The sequence below is a fragment of the Bubalus kerabau genome, chromosome 22, assembly GCF_029407905.1.
Source record: "Bubalus kerabau isolate K-KA32 ecotype Philippines breed swamp buffalo chromosome 22, PCC_UOA_SB_1v2, whole genome shotgun sequence".
NCBI classification, from domain to species: domain Eukaryota; kingdom Metazoa; phylum Chordata; class Mammalia; order Artiodactyla; family Bovidae; genus Bubalus; species Bubalus kerabau.
Genome location: NC_073645.1, coordinates 48,757,427 through 48,777,658, shown reverse-complemented (window position 1 = coordinate 48,777,658; position 20,232 = coordinate 48,757,427). Strand labels below are relative to the sequence as shown.

The 20,232-nt window shown below is 44.6% G+C and overlaps 1 protein-coding gene across 6 annotated transcripts in view; it reads right to left on the bottom strand.

The window, feature by feature from the left end:
* Positions 1–20,232, bottom strand: part of DOCK1 (dedicator of cytokinesis 1) — a 560,005-nt gene that overhangs the window by 418,791 nt on the left and 120,982 nt on the right. For all 6 annotated transcript variants that reach the window (XM_055560921.1, XM_055560923.1, XM_055560922.1 and 3 more), the window contains 2 exons: positions 19,973–20,107; positions 10,095–10,203 (listed from right to left, as the gene is read on the bottom strand). In XM_055560921.1, the coding sequence (XP_055416896.1) occupies positions 10,095–10,203; positions 19,973–20,107 (244 nt within the window). The remainder of the gene's footprint in view (positions 1–10,094; positions 10,204–19,972; positions 20,108–20,232) is intronic.

Genomic DNA, 20,232 nt, shown 5'->3' with positions numbered 1-20,232 from the left:
CCGTCTGAGCCACAGGGAAGTCAAACCTTCCTTGAAACAACCTCCCACCTAACCCTAACCCCTGATATGCCTTGTCATCCTATCCCTTACTTCCCTCAACAGGACACAAGACAATCTCAAATTAGAGATTCATGTCTATGCTGTGCTTAAAACCATACAACTACACACTTATGGGTTGGGTGATTTAATTTATATCTGTCTCACTGACTTAAATATAATCATCATGAGGACACAGCTCACATCTGTGTCATATATGCTGTGTGTCCAGTGCCTGGCACACAGAATGAACATATGAGTAAATGAATTTTTGAAACAAATGAGTAAATAAATGACATGTGCTACACATAAAGCCATCCATGAGACCTGCCCATTTTCACAGAGCACAGAATAAACCCTGGCTGCAACGGCGCAAGGAGAAGAGGCTGGGTTGCGTCTGGTCCAATGGCAGGGGACACACAGGAGGCAGAGAGCAGGTGCAGGGAGCCAGGCAGAGGCCCCGGAAGGCCAAAGGCAGGGCAAGGGGACGGCAGTCGCTTCAGGGCCTGAACACTGAGGCCAAGAACTAAAACGGAGCACTTTTCCACCCGTGAGCATCACCACGGGACAGACCAGGCGGCTGGAAAGGGCCTGGAATCCTGCAATCTCAAATCAGAGGCTGTTAATCCGACAGAGGTAGGAATATGTGGTAATCAACACGGAGGAAATTCATCACAAAATTAAATGAAAGATCAATGCCACCAAGTACTTCTCAATAAAATCATTCACTACAGGCTTAAACATGAACAGTTCCATGTTCACTACGTGGAACAACAGACTGGTTCCAAATAGGAAAAGGAGTACGTCAAGGCTGTATATTGTCACCCTGCTTATTTAACTTATATGCAGAGTATATCATGAGAAACGCTGGGCTGGAAGAAGCAAAAGCTTGAGTCAAGATTGCCAGGAGAAACATCAATAACCTCAGATATGCAGATAACACCACCCTTATGGCAGAAAGTGAAGAACTAAAAGAGCCTCTTGATGAAAGTGAAAGAGGAGAGTGAAAACGTTGGCTTAAAGCTCAACATTCAGAAAACTAAGATCATGGCATCTGGTCCCATCACTTCATGGCAAATAGATGGGGAAACAGTGGCTGACTTTATTTTTCTGGGGTCCAAAATCACTGCATATGGTGATTGCAGCCATGAAATTAAAAGACACTTACTCCTTGGAAGGAAAGTTATGAGCAACCTAGACAGCATATTAAAAAACAGAGACATCACTTTGCCAACAAAGGTCCATCTAGTCAAGGCTACGGTTTTTCCAGTGGTCATGTATGGATGTGAGAGTTGGACTATACACAAAGTTGAGTGCAGAAGAATTGATGCTTTTGAACTGTGGTATTGGAGAAGACTCTAGAGAGTCCCTTACTGCAAGGAGATCCAACCAGTCTATCCTAAAGGAAATCAGTCCTGGGTGTTCATTGGAAGGACTGATGCTGAAGCTGAAACTCCAATACTTTGGTCACCTGATACGAAGAGCTGACTCATTTGAAAAGACCCTGATGCTGGGAAAGATTGAGGGCAGGAGGAGAAGGGGATGAGGATGAGATGGTTGGATGGCATCATCAACTCAATGGACATGAGTCTGAGTAAGCTCCGGGAGTTGGTGATGGACAGGGAGGCCTGGCGTGCTGCGGTTCATGGGGTGGCAAAGAGTCGGACATGACTGAGCGACTGAACTTAACAGACTTAAAATGCTAAAAGAAAAAATCGCAGTATTCAACAGTGGAAAAATTAGGATGATGAAATATCATTTGATTAAGCAAACAAACGCACATCAATCCAGGCATCTGTTCTGAACTGGTATAGAGCCAGTATATATATGATTATAACTACTCATTAATATGGAAAAACACTCATGATACAATGATAAAAATGGAGTAAAGCAAATTGTATCTAGGTTGTAACAACTGATATAAAAACTCTCAGGCATGTGCACCATAACTTGGGTAAAAAGTGAACACAAAAAGGAGATCATGAAATAATGATAAAAGGGGGTAAAGTGAATCTTATCTGGGTGTAAGTCTAAAAACTCTCTCATGCACGTACACCATGATTTAGGTAGAAAAGCAATATAAACTGCTGGTTTGCTGAGAGTGGAGAACAGAAATCATCTTGCCTCTAAGGCTGCATTTCCGCTACTGCTGCAAAGTCCTACCCACTTCAAATGGGGGTGGGGAGGCAGAAGGCTAGGAAACACTGTCTCCATCCAGACAGCTCCAGACAAAGTCTGCCCACGTGGGTGGTCTCTCAAGTCTCCTAGGACAGTAGCCAAGAAGACTGTGGAACTCCCCACCAGGAACTCTGGCCAAGAAGGAGATTCCAGAAATCCAACACTGGGCAAATGCTTTCCAAATTATAAATTGGAGGCAGCTGGAAGCCCCCGTGTCGGGTGAGTTCAAATCACTTAGCCAGACTCTGGAACTCTGAGGAGTCTAGAAACCACAGACTGGAAAGCAGCATGGAAATGAACAACTGGAAGCATTTTGAGCCAAAGGTTTACCAAGCAAATGCCCTAGAATATTTTCTTCCCTTTATTTGTTCTTACTGCTGCTGCTTCTTTTTTGATGTGAGTCATGACTTCACTTGTGTCTTATCATCTGTATAAATGGAAAACTTGTGAAATCAGAACAGTCTAGAACATTGGGCAGCGGAGAGCTAGTACACAGGTGAAGACAGCCTGCAGGGGAACATCAGCACCTGCCCAGACTCCCACTCCCCCCTCCTCCACTCTGGGGCAGCCAGGATGGTCCTAAGCACATGAGTCCTGGCCACGCCCACCTCAAAGATTGGCCAAGGATCAACACCAGCAGCACTCCCAGGAATGACTAGGAGGGAATCTGCACTTTCACAAGACCTCCAGGTAATATGTGTACACACACTGGGAGCTGAGAAGCTCTAGCCCCTCTGGGGCCCAAACAGCTATGGTCCCAGGGTCAGCATGGCTCTGATGCTCCTCATGTATTTAGAATACATCCTTATCTCTGATGATTGCCCCTTGGAAGGAAAGCTATGACAAACCTAGACAGTGTATTAAAAAGCAGAGACATCACTTTGCCAACAAAGGTCCATATATTAAAAGCCATGGTATTTCCAGTAATCAGGTACAGATGTGAGACCTGGACCATACAGAAGGCTAAGCACCAAAGAATTGATGCTTTCAAACTGTGGTGCTGGAGAAGACTCTTGAGAGTCCCTTGGACTGCAAGGAGATCAAACCAGTCAATCCTAAAGGAAATCAACCCTGAATAGTCATTGGAAGGACTGATGCTGAAGCTGAAGCTCCAATACTTTGGCTACCTGATGCGAAGAGCTGACTCATTAGAAAAGACCCTAATGCTGGGAAAGACTGAAGGCAAAAGGAGAAAGGGATGGTAGAAGATAAGATGGTTAGACAGCATCACTGACTCAATGAATCTGAGCAAACTCAGGAGCTAGTGAAGGACAGGAAAGCCTGGCATCCTGCAGTCTATGGGGTCACAAAGAGTCAGACACAACTTAGTGACTGAACAATAACAACTATGATGGTTCCCATATCTCACTGGCTGGCTTCCTTGGGGTCCAGAACCATCTGAGCTAAAGGAACTGGACTCAGCAGAACTCTCATCTCCTTACCTGATTCAGCCAGCAATCCTGCATGGAGACACCAAGGTTATGTAAGCAGGTGACTCCCTAGGATCAAATAGCTCCCAGGGCACCCAACACTGCAGACTGCAGTCCAGTTCTCAGTCCCACGAAGCAGGGGACGAGTGGAATCCCAGACAGAACCTGGGCTCTAGCACGAAGGGCAGGCCATCACATGGAACACCACAGCCCGGGAGGGAAGGGCGCAGATTCACCAGGTGGGCAGCGAGTCACAGCCCAGGTGAGAAGGGCACAAATTCACCGGGAGGGCAGCGAGTCACAGCCCAGGTGAGAAGGGCGCAGATTCCCCGAGTGGGCATCGAGTCACAGCCCAGGTGAGAAGGGCGCAGATTCACCGGGAGGGCATCGAGTCACAGCCCAGGTGAGAAGGGCGCAGATTCACCGGGAGGGCAGCGAGTTCTGGCAGCTCTGCTCCCGGCCTCATGGACCTTCAGAGCATTTGCAAATCTGGATGGGCCCAGCTAAGCAGACAGAACAAGATCTTTGCTATAGAGAAAAGGCCTGGCCCGGAGGTTACTGAGGCACTGTTCACGGAGAGGAAAGCTAGAAACAATCTAAGTGCCCAACTATAGCAGAAAACTAGTAAAATAATCTATGACACAACCATGAAGCAACATAACCTTAAAAAAGATGTCCTTCATGGTGGGCACAGTGGGGGAAGGGGAAGATGGGACAAAATGAGAGAGTAGCCAATTGGCATATATACATGACCATGTGTAAAACAGATAGCTAGGGGGAAGCTGCATTATATAGCACAGAAAGCTCAGCTCCACGCTCTATGATGACCCAGAGCAGGAGGATGGGGAGGCTCCCAGAGGGAGGGGAGATGTGTATACTTCTGGCTCCTTCATGTTGCTGTGCAACAGAAACTTTCACAACACTGTAAAGCAATTATCCTCCAATTAAATCAATAAATGAATAGATGTTCTTCAAAATACTAAAGGATATATGTAAATGTATGTGAATAAAAGGCAAGTTGTAAAAGTATGTATATATAAACATTCACATGTGTATGTAAATATCTGTACACATATATATGTAATCTTATACATCATCATAGACACATGACGATGCGAAGTTAGGAGGAAAAGTCCATAATTAGAAAGAAAAACACGCTGACACTGTAATTTATGGGCAGTGAGAAGACAAGTGAGTCTTGTTTTTCTTAATTGACTTTTTGGCATTTTCCACTTTTCTAACAAGATCACATTTTACATTTATACTGAGCTCAAGGACACAACAAATCCCTGATTTGTTTAAAACTGGTAAGACTTCACATCCTTATAGAAATCTTGAATTCAGCACATGAAGTGGAAGATAGAGGGGTTCGGGAAATAGGGGCCAAGGCGGAGCTGCTATTGCTAGAGCAGAGGCCCTGAACACGTCAGCAGTTACCTGTGAAACAGGGGTTTCTCATCTGCAAGGAAATCGTATTATTTGTTTGTCATCATTCCTGGACTTCCCTGATGGCTCTAGTGGTAAAGAGCCCATCTGCCAACACAAGAGACTCAAGAAACGTGGGTTCAATCCCTGGATCTGGAAGATCCCCTGGAGGAGGAAATGTCAACCCACTCCAGTATTCTTGCTTGGAGAATCCCATGGACAGAAGAGCCTGGCAGGCTACAGTCCCTGGGGTCACAAAGAGTCGGACAAAACTGAGCAAGCACAATCAAGATCTAAGACATTCAGAGAGTTTTTCAGAGGGCAAACATATTTGAAACTTACAAGTTCGTGAGAAGCAGTCATGAACCCCAGATGCTAGCTTAGAAACGGACATAAAGTAGCCAAAACTCTTGATAAGGAAAAATTTTAAATAAAATAGAAGACAATTATGTGTTCTTCAAGTCCAGATATTAATTTTTAAGCAAATGAAAACCATACTGATTGGAGGGCAAAGACCATCCCACAACTGCATTTACTACTATAACAATACAGCTTATTTCCAACACACTTCCTTCTAGAGAAGGCCAGGCAGACGTGGGACCACCAGTAGCGAGAAAGGTGAGAGGCGAGGAAGCTGGTGCCCCAGGAACAACCCCCTGGAAGGATGGCAAAGTCTCATGTGTCTATGTGCCCAGCTCAGCTCAGGGGCCTCAAATTCAATCCATCCTCGCCCCAGTCCAGACTACACGCTGGGCAAGAAATTCACTGAGCGCCAGGGACCTGGGCCTTTACTTGACGATGGAAGACACACAGAAAACTAATTATATTTCATACGAAACCAAACAGGAGAGACGGCGAAAGAAATAGAAAGAATGGTAAAGAACAGTGTTTTTCAAATGTGGGTTGAGATACACTTGCTCTTTAGGAAATAAATTTAGCGCCTGTCAACCAGCAATTTTTTTTAGTGAAATACATTAGTTCAGAATAGACTAAAAAATACCAGAATAGAATAGAAAATGCCAGAATACATCACATGGGATAAGGGGTAAGCACTGCTGCATGAAAGACTTTCCAGCTTCACACACACACCACACACAGCAATGCATTTTTTCCTGTAGATAAGCATCACTGTAGCCCTCGATAGAAGGTTCTAGAATCCTCTGGGCAGACTGTGCCCAGTTTGCAGGGTAGTCTTTTCTAGGATAATCCCACAGAGCTGTAAGATTTGTGGACTGGAGTTAAAATGTCAGTGCTTGTATTAATTCTGATGGCTACACCCCAAATGCCCCAAATCTAGCACTGAGATCCACGTGTGGTAAAGAAACAGAAGCCCCTGCAGTAAACATGGGTGGGGGGGCCATCACTGAGACCCCTCAGGAAGCCTCAGGACCAGCCCCACTGAACTGCCTTTATCCTCCTTCGGACAAAGCCAACGTCTAGGGCACGGTGTCAAAGTTTTTTAGTTGCTTTACACTGCCCCCCAAAACAAAACTTAGGACATATCCATTTCAATGAAAAGCTCCATGGGGAGTGAAGCTGACGTCTTTACAGCCCTAGAGGATATGATCCAGACCTGCTATCTGTCAATGTGGATGATCGGTCATGGGTCCTGTTTCTGATCCATGGGATCACTGGTGCCCAGGGACACTCTCTAGGGGAACGGAATGTGGCTCTGGAACCAGGCAATCTGGGCCTCCATCATCCATACACCCAGTCCCACAACCTTGGGCAAGTTCATTAATAACTCTAGGTGTCTTCATCTAAAATCCATGACCATACCGTGGAACAGGGTTACTCTTAAGGATCACACAAGATGCTAAAGATAAGAAAGCACTCAGAACAGCAAGTGATCAGTGAACATCAGCTGTGGCTGTTCCAGCCGTTGGAGTTCATGCTTCTTTCTAGCCACTGTTGGAATCCATCCTTCCAGAGGCTTCTGGGCATCCAGAGGGATGCTCTACTTGTGTTCCTAAGAACCAAAGGCTAGGAGAGTTGACTGCATTGACTGTGAAGCAGAAACTGGAAGCTGACCCATTTCTCCAGGCAGCTGGAGAACATCACGACTTCCTGAGAAAAAGGCCATCGCCGGATGTGAGTTTGGGGAAACGCTGAAATATAGTCAGGGAACAAGATGGTCAGGCACAGCACCGAGGGCATAGAGGGTACAGAGAGGGGCTGCCATAACGTCATCCAGAGCACCTGAGCACCTGGCTCAGCGCAGTCACGGTCATGGTGAGCAGAGGAAGAGACAGCAATGGAAGGCAATGACCACGTTTGGCTTGGAGAGGCCGCAGGTGAAGGGTCACTGGGGCATACCTGGAGGAGAGGCAGACAGTGACCACACGGGGGTGGAGCAGAGAACAGAAGCAGAAGACACTGGCCACAGGTCCAAGGGTCAGCTCACGGGGAGGAGGACACGGGGAAGTGTGATGGCCAAGAGGGCTCCGCGAAGCACCTGCAGAGAATGTCTGGGGACGGCTGTTGGCAGGTGAAAGGGGTCATCTGATGTGCAGACAGAAGCTTTTAGACTAAATATATGTTGAAACTTCCACGCGGATTCCGTGTGTTTCCTGAAGTTAATTATGATCTGAATCTTCTCTTGCCTCCCCCTTTACTGAGATGTAAAATGCTAACCTGAATCCAGAAGGTGGGTGTCAGTGGTGGCTTCAGTTCTGAGGAGGTGACAGCAGGGTGCTCAGAGCGGTCACATCAAGTCACCCTGAACGACACCGGGAAGGCAGGGACCAGGCTGACCTCCTGACTCACTCCTAACTGAAGTGGTGGCTTCAGTTCTGAGGAGGTGCCAGCAGGGAGCTCAGAGCGGTCACATCAAGTCACCCTGAACGACACCAGGAAGGCATGGACCACGCTGACCTTCTGACTCACAAATGGGTGCCTGCAGATCACCTCCTAGATCAAAGCAGCCAACCAGGGCCACCCCAGGAAACAAAGTTTAACCCCCAAGAAAGGCTTTTTTCATAATTCCTCTACGTGAGATGACTCACAATTGTACTTCCATTTCCACAGAGCAAAACTTAGAAAGTTAAAAACTACAGAAAAACAGGATCCCATGATGGGAATTCTTAACTTTGGGAAGCTGAGAAAGCACCTATTGTGAAAGAACAAAATACAAAATTAGCAGAAGGGTGGCAACATTTCACACAACACTCAGTCATCTGTCTTGCAGATGTAAGCCTTGCATCAACACACAAACGTCACTGAATTCACCGTGTCTTATAATAAAACACCCACCAAAGGAAGGACTTCCAAGTCTACAGTTACTAAATGTCTTGACATCCAGGGAGGTGGGCAGACACAAGTCAAGCCCAATCAAAGTTAATAATCTAACAGTATATTTAGAAATCTAAAAGAATTTCTGGGCTCAAAAATCTAAAAGAATTTCTGGGCTTCCTGTCATTTGTATCTATTCTTAGACTCCCAGCCTCTGTTTTTTCCGAAATGCCACAGGATTTAGGAGCAAATGTACCAAACACACTGTTAATTTTAACCTCAGAACAATAAGGCAGCTTTAGGCAATAAGTTGGGCTTCCCTGGTGGCTCAGATGGTAAAGAATCTGTCCGCAATGTAGGAGACCTGGGTTTAATCCCTGGGATAGGAAGATTCTGTGAAGAAGGAAATGGCAAACCACTCCAGTATTCCTGCCTGGAGAATTCCATGGACAGAGGAGCCTGGCGGGCTACTGTCCATGGGGTCGCCAAAAAGTCAGAGACAACTGAGTGACTTTCACTTTCAGGCAGTAAGTTGCCAAAATAATTAAGCCACAACTTGAAAATAGGCACGATGCAGCGTTCTCTGTGGACCACCAGCTCTACATCACGACAGAAATGATGCTAAGGGACCACAGCTCCTCCAGACAGCAGCGTCACCTCTGAGATGAAAGGATCGTTATGACTCCTCACGTTAAGTGACACTGGTTCCCCCGGTCACAGCAATGCAACACACACCTGAGCACACGGACATCTTTGTTCGAGACTTAAAAGCTGGAAAATCACTTTCCCACAACAGTTTTAAGACAATAGCCATAAGGATGCTTTCTGAAATGACACATTAAAAGAACATTCAAAGAGGAACATGAGAACACAGCAGGCTTCAGGAAGCAGTGGAACGAAAGCTACGAGTTAATCATTTGGAAGACTCTTGTCCTCGGAAGGAATCAGCATGGGCAACACATGCAGACTACATGGCTTCTTCCACAGTAAGTCAGCCACATGGAAATTTCCAGAAAGGGGGATGCTAGGGAGTGTGTGGGCTCCGGGTTGATCTGTGGGCTTCCCCCATGCCCTGCCCCCTGGCACCTCTACCCCTAACATGTCCTGAAGACCACCCAGACCCCACCTTTGGGATAAAGGCATCTTGATCCCACAGAAGACCACAGGGCAAGAACAGATAATGAGGTGATGAGAAGAGCAGGACCACGGGAAGGCTGGATCCCGACTCACTGGAGGACAAAGACGTACCACTATGGGCACAGCTTCGCCTGAGGTCTGGCGGATGCCTGGGGCCCCTACAGCCTCAGCCTCCCACTCCCGCTCAGATACTGAGATGCCCTGACAACAGACACAAAAACACTGTTCTCATCCACTTCCCCACCCTTCCATGAGGAAACTGAGACCCTCTCCCCACGGAGAGACAAAGAGCAATGGCAGGGACTTCCCTGGCGGTCCAGCGGTTAAGACTCCACGCTTCAACTGCAGGGGGCATGCGTTCGATCCCTGGTTGGGGAACTAAGATCCCACATGCTGAGCGGCGCAGCCAAATTTTAAACAATCAAATTTAATAAAAGAAAAAAAAAAACAAGAGCAATGGTAGCAAAATTTAAGAGCAGCTACAGAGAAAAAAAAGAGAATCCCAATACAGGCACCACGATTACGGTCATGGCAAAGCCACTCCTGGGAAGTCCAGGTTTCGTAGGACGCGCAGTCCCTGCTTTCCTGGGCCCGCAGGGAACCCCGCGTCTAAGAGCGGCCCGCATGCAGTCGGCGCTGCCACACCCGAGGGCCTACCTTCACCCGGACGGTCTGGTCCGACACGCTGCTCATCATATCGCTGATGGACCGGAAGAGCTGCACCAGGGACTCCACGAAATCAGCCTCTCCTTTGTTCTCATAGAGCCTGCAAAGGAACACACAGATCTGTGGGCCAGGCACACGGCACACGGCCGCTTTCTGCTCCTGAGTCCACAGACGCTAAAGGTGCTGCTGGGCTGGTAAGGTAGACCAGGACAGAACATCCTCAGCGTCCACGGAACAAGGGAGAGGACTTGGCAGTGAGGATATCATCTGGACCATGCAGCTAGGAAGGTCTGCCTCTGTGCTGAAGAAGCTGATCTTCAGTCACTCTATTTATTGTCTTTTGTCTACATTCTACAAGTCTGAAAACCAGAGAAATGTAGTAAAAAGGGAGGGAAGGAGAGAAAGGGGAAGGAGGACAGAGAGGAAGGAAGAAGGGAGAAATCTAGCTTTAATGTTGCCCCGCAGAGATCTCATCATTAACATTTCAGGGTATATCCTGCCCGTGTTTCTTAAACCCATGTCACATAACAGACTATCACAAAGACAACAAGTTTACCATGATTTCAGAATCATTCAAAAATGACACTGTAAGAATAAATGCAAAAAATTACTTGATCTCAGAGTAATGATACTATATTATCATTGAATGATATTCTTTCATCATAGAATTGGTGGTTCTGGGAAAACATTCAAAAGGTAGAACATATTCAATAAATGGATAATAAAGAAGTTGTACATTGGTTCCATGCATGCAAATACATGTTGCTAATTGTAAATAAGTTTCATCTATAAATAATTTATTAGCAGATACTTCAAGCTGCCGTGTTACTAAAAACCAACACATTTGCATTTTAAAATGCTGCAACGCAGATGTTTTATTAATATAGACTAGCTTTCTGCCTAATTAAAAGTATACCATACCTGAAAACTTGTGTACAATGGAAAATTTTGTAAACTAAGTGATAATTAATTACCCTAGAGGTAATCTTATATTTAAATGAGTTCCATTGTAAGGAAACAAAGTCTGTCTAAAATGGGGAATTGCAACCTAGTGTATCTGTTTTGCAAAAGACTTTCAAAGAGGGGCTTGTATAAACAGTACCCAACAACGACACTTATGAAGTCATGAATTTCTGCCTGCTGGTAAAATTAAGCACAGTTCGGCAGACTGGTGCAAATACTTGGGGAAGTTTCTAGCATATACTCAGCCATTCTCCTCCACCCCCTCTGCCCCAGTATATCTGCCAATTCCTAAGGCTCAATGGGCAGGGGACTGAAAACCAAACTGAAAACATCTGTAAAGCAAAGTAGAGTTTTTATCAGTCTCCAGAGATAAAGAACTCAGTTTGAAAAATGCCAGGGAGAAGGGCCCAGATAACACAGCAGACTCTCAGTTGAAAGCCCTGGAAAACCAAAGGAAAACTGCATAAGACTGAGGCTTACAAAGGCTACACACAGCCTCTGTAGCCTAAGCGTTCAGTCCACTTTCTCTGTCTAGAAAAGATCAGTCCTCTCTAGAAGAAGATCACATCACCTTGGGCTTTGACAGTTGTATATGTTCACAGTCCCATATTCAAACAAGCTACTAAACACAGCAAAATACCATGTGGCCAAATTAAAGAAGGAAAAGACAACAGAAACAGATACCCAGGTGGTCAAGATACTGTAGTTAGCAAGTAGTTACATCTTGTCACAAGAATGTTAAAATATATATAAGCATTATAGCATTATACTGTAAAACAGAAAAGATGGAAAACATAGAAAACTGGAAATATGGAAAATAGAGAGATGGAGAAAACAGGAGGCAAGATAAAAAATTCTTTTAGAAAAATGAATGTATAAAAAAAGATGAAAATTCTGAAACGAAAATACAATATCTAAAATAAAGAATTCATTGTATGGGTAAAATTGAGATTAGACATTGTTAGAATCAGTGAAATGGAAGACAATCAACAGGAAAATAAACAGAAGAGAAAGAAAACAGAAACGTGTGCTAAGATACATAGGACATATTGAAGAGCTCAGATACATGTAACTGAAGTTACAGAAGAGAATGACAGGCACAGTTTGACAAATGCAACGTTAGAAGCGATAATGGCCATGAACTTGTTGAAACTAAGACAAGCGACAATCCAAAATTCAAGAAACTCTCAGAATCCAACGTAGGGTAGATAAAAAGCAAAACATTTCTATGCAACCCATAGTAAAACTGCTAATAACCACAGGAAAAAAAAAAGAAAAATGGCAAACATAGCTAGAAAAGAGTTGTTAAAGACACCATTAGCTTCAAAGATGTAGCAGTAAGTCTGAAAGCTGACTTCTCACCAGAAATGATGGAAACCAAAAGAGAAAAGAACACCTACAAGGAGAAAACAGCTGTCAATCTAGAATTCTCTATTAAATGAAAACATCCTTCAAAAACAAAGATGAAACCAACAATTTTCATAAAACAAAACCTGCATCAGACTTATACCAAAAGAAACACTACATGATTCCTCTGCACTTAAGGAAAATAATTCTATAGAGAAACATAAAATTAAAAGAAAGATCGAAAAACAAGGATAAGTATAAAACATATCGAATGAATGCTGACTATACAAAACAATAATAGCAATGCTTTATGAAGCTTAGGGTATTTGTAGACTTGAAATGCATAACAATAATAACACAAGAGAGAGAAAATGGGAGAGGAAAAGAAAATTTTGATTGGTACAAAAGAAGGCAGAAAAAAGCATAATATAGATGAGCAAAACAAAATTAATAGAAAGACAATTGATATAAACTTAATATGTTACCTGAGTGTATTATATATAGATGAACTAAATAGTCAATTAAAAGGATTTTTACACTGGATAAAATAAAAAAAAAACCAACTCTATATTGTGTATAAGAGACACACCTTAAATATAAGAACACAGGAAGGTTGAAAGTAAAAGAATGGGAAATGGTATTCTGCAAAAATACTAACCAAAAGATAAAGGGAACATTTTCACATTAAGCAGTAAGTTCACAACAAAGAGATCACAGTTCTAAATCTGCATGCCCCCAATAATACAGCTTCAAAATCTACAAGGTACAATTCATGGGTCTTATATTTAATATTCCACTAGGAATCCCTCAAGAATGAAAATTTAATTATTAATTCCTCTGCTGCCAACCACCATTTAAAAGATATATATGGTAGTATTTTACAGCAAGCACTTTGGAGCCCCTTTCTGTAAGGAAGGCGAGGTCTCTAGAGATGAATAAACCAAGAGTCCCTTGTTCAACCCACACTGAGGTGGGTAAGAGGAAAGGACTCAGAGGGCGACTGGTAAATACACAGACAAAGCCTAGTCATCATACCTTGCTCTAGTTAAACGTTGTTAAGTACCCATTAACGAGGAACAGCTTGACCTTTGTTTATTAACCACATCCTACAATTGTGGCTGAGGAAATGATACCAAAATGACAGATCTACAACTTATTCATGATCAGTGACTATTCAGGAAGCTAACACCAGGTGAGACAGGCAGAAGGCAGCAATAACCAGCTTCAGTGACTGGATTCAGACAGCCTCGTGCAGGCTGCGTCTGTTTTCCGGCTTTCCAGCTAATGTGATCCACCCACACAGAAAGCACAGACAAGCCAAACCAGCGGAGAAGTGCCCCTGGCTGTCAGGAGTCTCTCCGTGGGTTCCCCAAGAACCAAATGTTTTTGGACCAGAGTTTTAAAAATGCTGTTCTCATTTCTAAACAAACAAACAAAGTATGGATTTGTATAGTGAGAAAGCAAGTGGGGTGACAAGGATTAGTTTCAATATCTTCATCTCCAACGTTTCACCCCTTTCTTCTCCAGAAGAGTAATTACTGTCAATTAACGTGGAATTTTACAAAGCTACTACATTATGTGAAAGCACAGCATACCTGTTTGAAAGGAGAAGAAAAACAAAAGACCTCCGAAGTTTATTTCAACTGCAAATAGAAAAACACACTTGATTCCAGCTGTGAGCACAATTGTTTTTCTCTCAAGGTAATAGATGCTTTGCAGGTAAGAAAACGGGAACCTGAGTTTGCTTTCTCCCTCACCCCTGAAAAAACCATGCGTCAGAGTTGCTCAGAACTTGTTAGGAATCAAACATCCCGGAAAACTGGGCGGGACACAGGACGGCTTTTCCCCTAAACAGTATATACACAATAGGAATATTATTTCATGTCAATGTAATGCTTTGTGAAGACAATGAGGACTACCAAAATGGGTCTCTGGGTGGAGGGTATTTGAGGACAAGAAACAATTGAGAGACTTTAGCCCCATGTCTGTGATTTCAACATCCTGGTTTTTTTTTCCTATCATAGATTCTTCTCAGAAATCTCAGACTACAGATTAAAATTTAAGCACTATCATATTTATACAATGCAACTACAACTGTGTTCTAGGTTCTGAAAGGAACATATGTCCTTGTCTGCCCTCAAGAATCATAAAGGCGGCCAAGATACACATTTAAGAAACTAGAGAGAAACTAAGGTCAATATACTTTAAAAGTCTGGGACAGTCAGGGCTCCAAAGCCCATTAGGCTCTTGGAAAGGAAGGATTCTGGTGGGACAGTGTCTGGTGAGATGAGGTCAGGGATATCAGGACAAGGATCCTGGAAGGTTCATGAAGTCTTCTGGCAACTGCTCTAATAGCCTTCTCAACTCTTGGCACTTTTTGTCCTGAACGGCCTCAGCTCTTCACAAACACATGAACCCAGCAGAGAGACTCAGCTGGGGATCAAGCCTGGCTCCCCCAACTCCAGGAAAAAGGCCGGCACCAGGACCAAGGTTTCTGCCAACACCGTGCGGCCGAGAGCCAAAACAAAGGCATTCCTAAGGATGTCCAAACATAAAACACTGCCGAGGTCACGGGCAAGGATCTGTTCGGTATTCCGCTCCGTTTCCATGACACAACAAGACTGAATCACCCTGTGCAACACTTAGGGCTCAATGGCTCAAAGTCAAAGAGAGAGTGGAGACATGAGTCTCACAGACTGACCCCAAAACTAACGAGGAAGAAAGGCTGTCAGGGGCCTAATTACATGGGATTTACAAAGCTGGGACTTGGGCTTCCCAGGTGGCGCAGTGGTAAAGAATCCCTGTGCCAATGCAGGAGATGCAGGTTTGATCCCTGGGTCGGGAAGATCCTCTGGAACAGGAAATGCAACCCACTTCCCTATTATTACCTGAAAAATTCCACGGACAGAGGACCCTGGTGGGCTACAGTCCAGGGGGTTGCAAAGAGTTGGACACTTCTGTACCCACTGCACTGCGTTACTAACCTGAGATAAGTTAGGGATATTACGCTGGCAGGTAACAGGAATTCCTGATTAAAGGTATGAGAAAGAGTGTCAATGCCCATTCAATATATACTTCTTCACTACTTTACTAAAGGAAACCTGATTTTGTTGAAAAGTGAAGTCATTCAGTCGTGTCCGACTCTTTGCAACCCCATGGGCTGGAGCCTACCAGGCTCCTCTGTCCATGGGATTCTCCAGGCAAGAGTACTGGAGTGGGTTGCCATTTCCTTCTCCAGGGGATCTTCCTGACCCAGGGATCGAACCCAGGTCTCCTGCATTGTGAGCAGACGCTTTACCATCTGAGCCACCAGCATCAATAAATTCTTTCCCATCTCCCTTGCATCTAGGATGGTCATGTGACCAGTCTGGCCAATAGGAGGGAAGCACATGAGCCACTGTAGGCAGTGGGGACAATGTTCCTTAAGGAAAGTAACTGAAAGAGCTGTTGACATCCACCTTCCCTTCTCTGCAGCCTGCAGTGAGGTCTTGACACCAGGAGAAGCAGGAGCCTCTTTGGGGCCATGAGACAGACAGAGATTCCTAAGGACAGTGGGGCAGAGAGATAGAAGGAGCCAAGGATGAAATAAGTAAGCAGAGACCAAGTGCACAAGCTCCAGACTCTTCCTCTGGGTTCCACGCCATGTGGGGGAAACAAGCGAACCTCATCTGTTTCTGTAACATGTAGCCAGTCATACTGCTAGCCCCGAGAAGATCAATCAAACTCAGTGCTATTTACAAGACCATGGTCCCAAGATCGCACACCATTTGTATTTTCAGGCTGAAAGAGATTAAGGAGAAACAGAGAGAAACAATTTGCCACTGGTCCACTTGGGTGACCCCAATCTTTTCTAAGCAGCATTATTTTGTAAAAGATTATAGCATTTACAACAATAGCAGGAACACACTGACCTTGAACATACCTTTCTTTTCATTATTAATCTCTGAATGAGAAGGAAAATCAGCAGTGTGTTTGAAAAGGAGATGACGGGCATCAATGAATCCCTGACCAGGGCCATACTGATCACAAACTGTACATGATGAAAATTTTTTCACATAAAACATGACATAATCCATACCACCTGATTGTTCCACTCTTTCAAGTTCATCCTCTCACCTTAGTGTCAATGTTATTTTAGAGTAATCAAAGACTTAAAATTAGTGGGACACATATAAAAGCAAGATTTTGCCTGACTCTTCTGCAACCCCATGGACCGTAGCCCACCAGGCTCCTCCGTCCATGGAATTCTCCAGGCAAGAATACTGGAGTGGGTAGCCATTCCCTTCTCCATGGGATCTTCCCAACCCAAGGATCAAACCTGGGTCTGCTGCATTGCAGGCAGAGTCTTTACCATCTGAGCCACCAGGGAAGCCTCTAAATAAAAGCAAGATCAGATCAGATCAGATCAGTCGCTCAGTTGTGTCCGACTCTTTGCGACCCCATGAATCGCAGCACGCCAGGCCTCCCTGTCCATCACCAACTCCTGGAGTTCACTCAGACTCACGTCCATCGAGTCAGTGATGCCATCCAGCCATCTCATCCTCTGTCATCCCCTTCTCCTCCTGCCCCCAATCCCAATGAGTCAACTCTTCACATGAGGTGGCCAAAGTACTGGAGTTTCTGCTTTAGCATCATTCCTTCCAAAGAAATTCCAGGGATGATCTCCTTCAGAATGGACTGGTTGGATCTCCTTGCAGTCCAAGGGACTCTCAAGAGTCTTCTCCAACACCACAGTTCAAAGGCATCAATTCTTCGGCGCTCAGCCTTCTTCACAGTCCAACTCTCACATCCATACATGACCACTGGAAAAACCATAGCCTTGACTAGACGAACCTTTGTTGGCAAAGTAATGTCTCTGCTTTTGAATATGCTATCTAGGTTGGTCATAACTTTCCTTCCAAGGAGTAAGCATCGTTTAATTTCATGGCTGCAGTCACCATCTGTAGTGATTTTGGAGCCCAGAAAAATAAAGTCTGACACTGTTTCCACTGTTTCCCCATCTATTTCCCATGAAGTGGTGGGACCGGATGCCATAATCTTCGTTTTCTGAATGTTGAGCTTTAAGCCAACTTTTTCACTCTCCACTTTCACTTTCATCAAGAGGCTTTTGAGTTCCTCTTCACTTTCTGCCATAAGGGTGGTGTCATCTGCCTATCTGAGGTTATTGATATTTCTCCCAACAATCTTGATTCCAGCTTGTGCTTCTTCCAGTCCAGCATTTCTCATGATGTACTCTGCATAGAAGTTAAATAAGCAGGGTGACAATATACAGCCTTGACGAACTTCTTTTCCTATTTGGAACCAGTCTGTTGTTCCATGCCCAGTTCTAACTGTTGCTTCCTGACCTGCATACAAATTTCTCAAGAGGCAGATCAGGTGGTCTGGTATTCCCATCTCTTTCAGAATTTTCCAGTTTATTGTGATCCACACAGTCAAAGGCTTTGGCATAGTCAATAAAGCAGAAATAGATGCTTTTCTGGAACTCTCTTGCTTTTTCCATGATCCAGCGGATGTTGGCAATTTGATCTCTGGTTCCTCTGCCTTTTCTAAAACCAGCTTGAACATCAGGAAGTTCACGGTTCACATATTGCTGAAGCCTGGCTTGGAGAATTTTGAGCATTACTTTACTAGCGTGTGAGATGAGTGCAATTGTGCGGTAGTTTGAGCATTCTTTGGCATTGCCTTTCTTTGGGATTGGAATGAAAACTGACCTTTTCCAGTCCTGTGGCCACTGCTGAGTTTTCCACATTTGCTGGCATATTCAGTGCAGCACTTTCACAGCATCATGTTTCAGGATTTGGAATAGCTCAACTGGAATTCCATCACCTCCACTAGCTTTGTACGCAGTGATGCTTTCTAAGGCCCACTTGACTTCACATTCCAGGATGTCTGGCTCTAGGTCAGTGATCACACCATCATGATTATCTGGGTTGTGAAGATCTTTTTTGTACAGTTCTTCTGTGTATTCTTGCCATCTCTTCTTAATATCTTCTGCTTCTGTTAGGTCCATACCATGGGCTTCCAAAAAGTTCCTTTTTGTAGAGCAATTTTACTGAAAAATATGATAAAATACAGAAAAAAAAAAAAAAACCCTACTTTCTTAGTCATCTTTCACACCTTGACAGTGAGAAAATCATCAACAGGTTTCACCCTGACAAAAACAGAAAGCTTCATGACCCTCATCAAGATTGACACCTATCCATGATAAGGAAAGGAAAAGAGTGTATTCTTCAGTGAAGGAGCAGAGCATGACGGCCTTCACGGGTCTGAACTCACAGGAACCGTAGAGTGACCAGAGCGCTGGCCATGCTTGTCCAGCAACACAGGGGCTGTGGCCACTGACGAGTGGAGGGCACACCCCGTTTGTGGCCCTTACAGCTCTACACTCAGTCTCCTGCTCCTCCGGCTGACGCGCCCCACAGGGTACACGAGGCTGGCTCGTGAATACCTCCCCTCTCTCCCTGGCTGTTGTGGAAAGCCGACTTCAGGCCAACAAAATGAAGAGTCAATAAGGAGGTACCGACCTGGGTCCACGCTCCCTCAATTCCCCATATTCACGGATACGTTTCAAGAGGGCTGTGCTTTTAAAGATGACATGTACTCTGTGAATCAGAGGGACACTGATTCTTAAACTCCATCTCTGTGTTTAGGACTCACACAAGAACATCACCCTCCCAAAACTGACAAGAAGCAGCATCACCCACTGTAGGGCACCCTAAGCAGGCGCCTCCGCAAACAGCAGCAGCTTGAGTCGGCTTCAACGCCCCAGCACCCCACCTACCCTGGCTTCTCCTCTCTGCATTCAGAGCTAAACATTGTGGACCAACTGAAACCTCATTTATTTTAGCCCCATTCTTTCATCTATAGATATCTAGGAAAAAAAATAATGTTCTCTATAAAATGATGAAGTCATTATTTTAAAGTGGATCGGAAATACCCCAATCCACTTTAAAGTTCGAAAACAACTCATAAATTTGCCCAGATAAGCCATGAAACACATCCCTAAGTTAAAACACTGAATGTCCATGCACAAGGCCATTTCGTGTATAGGAACCTCTCTCTAGAAACAAAACATGATTCTAGTTGAAGGAAAGAGGGTGGAAGCCCCACCATCTTCCCAATTTACCTTGCTGTTTATTATTGTTGATGTGGCTTGTTTTAATTTTGTGTTTTCTTCAAGGGGCTTTTTTCCTCTGTAAAATAACACTGAAAAGAACTGCAGAACTCTGGGTGTTCAGTCTGTACTGCGTTGGATAAAATGCCAACACTTTCAGGAGACAATGTTTGACTCACAGGCACACAGTTCAGACTCAGGGCTCAAGATTCAAACTCAGAGAGCTTGCCTTTTACTCCACTGGGGAGCAGTTAGGGTGAACGTGGACAGCTCCAGCCCAGATTACTGTCTGTTAACTGCCGTGTTCTGCTAGACCGCAGGGAAAGAAGGGGAGGAGGAGAGAAAGGCAAAGAAGAATGAGGCAGCGGAAGGGAGAAGATGCAGGAAGGAAGGAAGAAAAGGGTCTCCTCCCAGCCCTCTGGAGAGCCGGCACGGGGACACGCACTGGTTGAACAGGATCCGGGAGCGCACGATGAACTTGAAGATGTACTCTAGAGCCTTCATGGCTTTATACAGCTGGTCGCTTATTCCCGGCTTCTCGGCATTGTCCACGTAGTTCCGCAAAACTTTCGTCAGCTTCCTGTTTGGAATGGAAACACACATCAACAAATTCAGATGACTACAGTATCTCATTTCTTAACTGGGGCAGAAATATACAAGTGGGTATTTGGGTTCTTTTTAGCTGGGTTCACAAATTATCAGTAT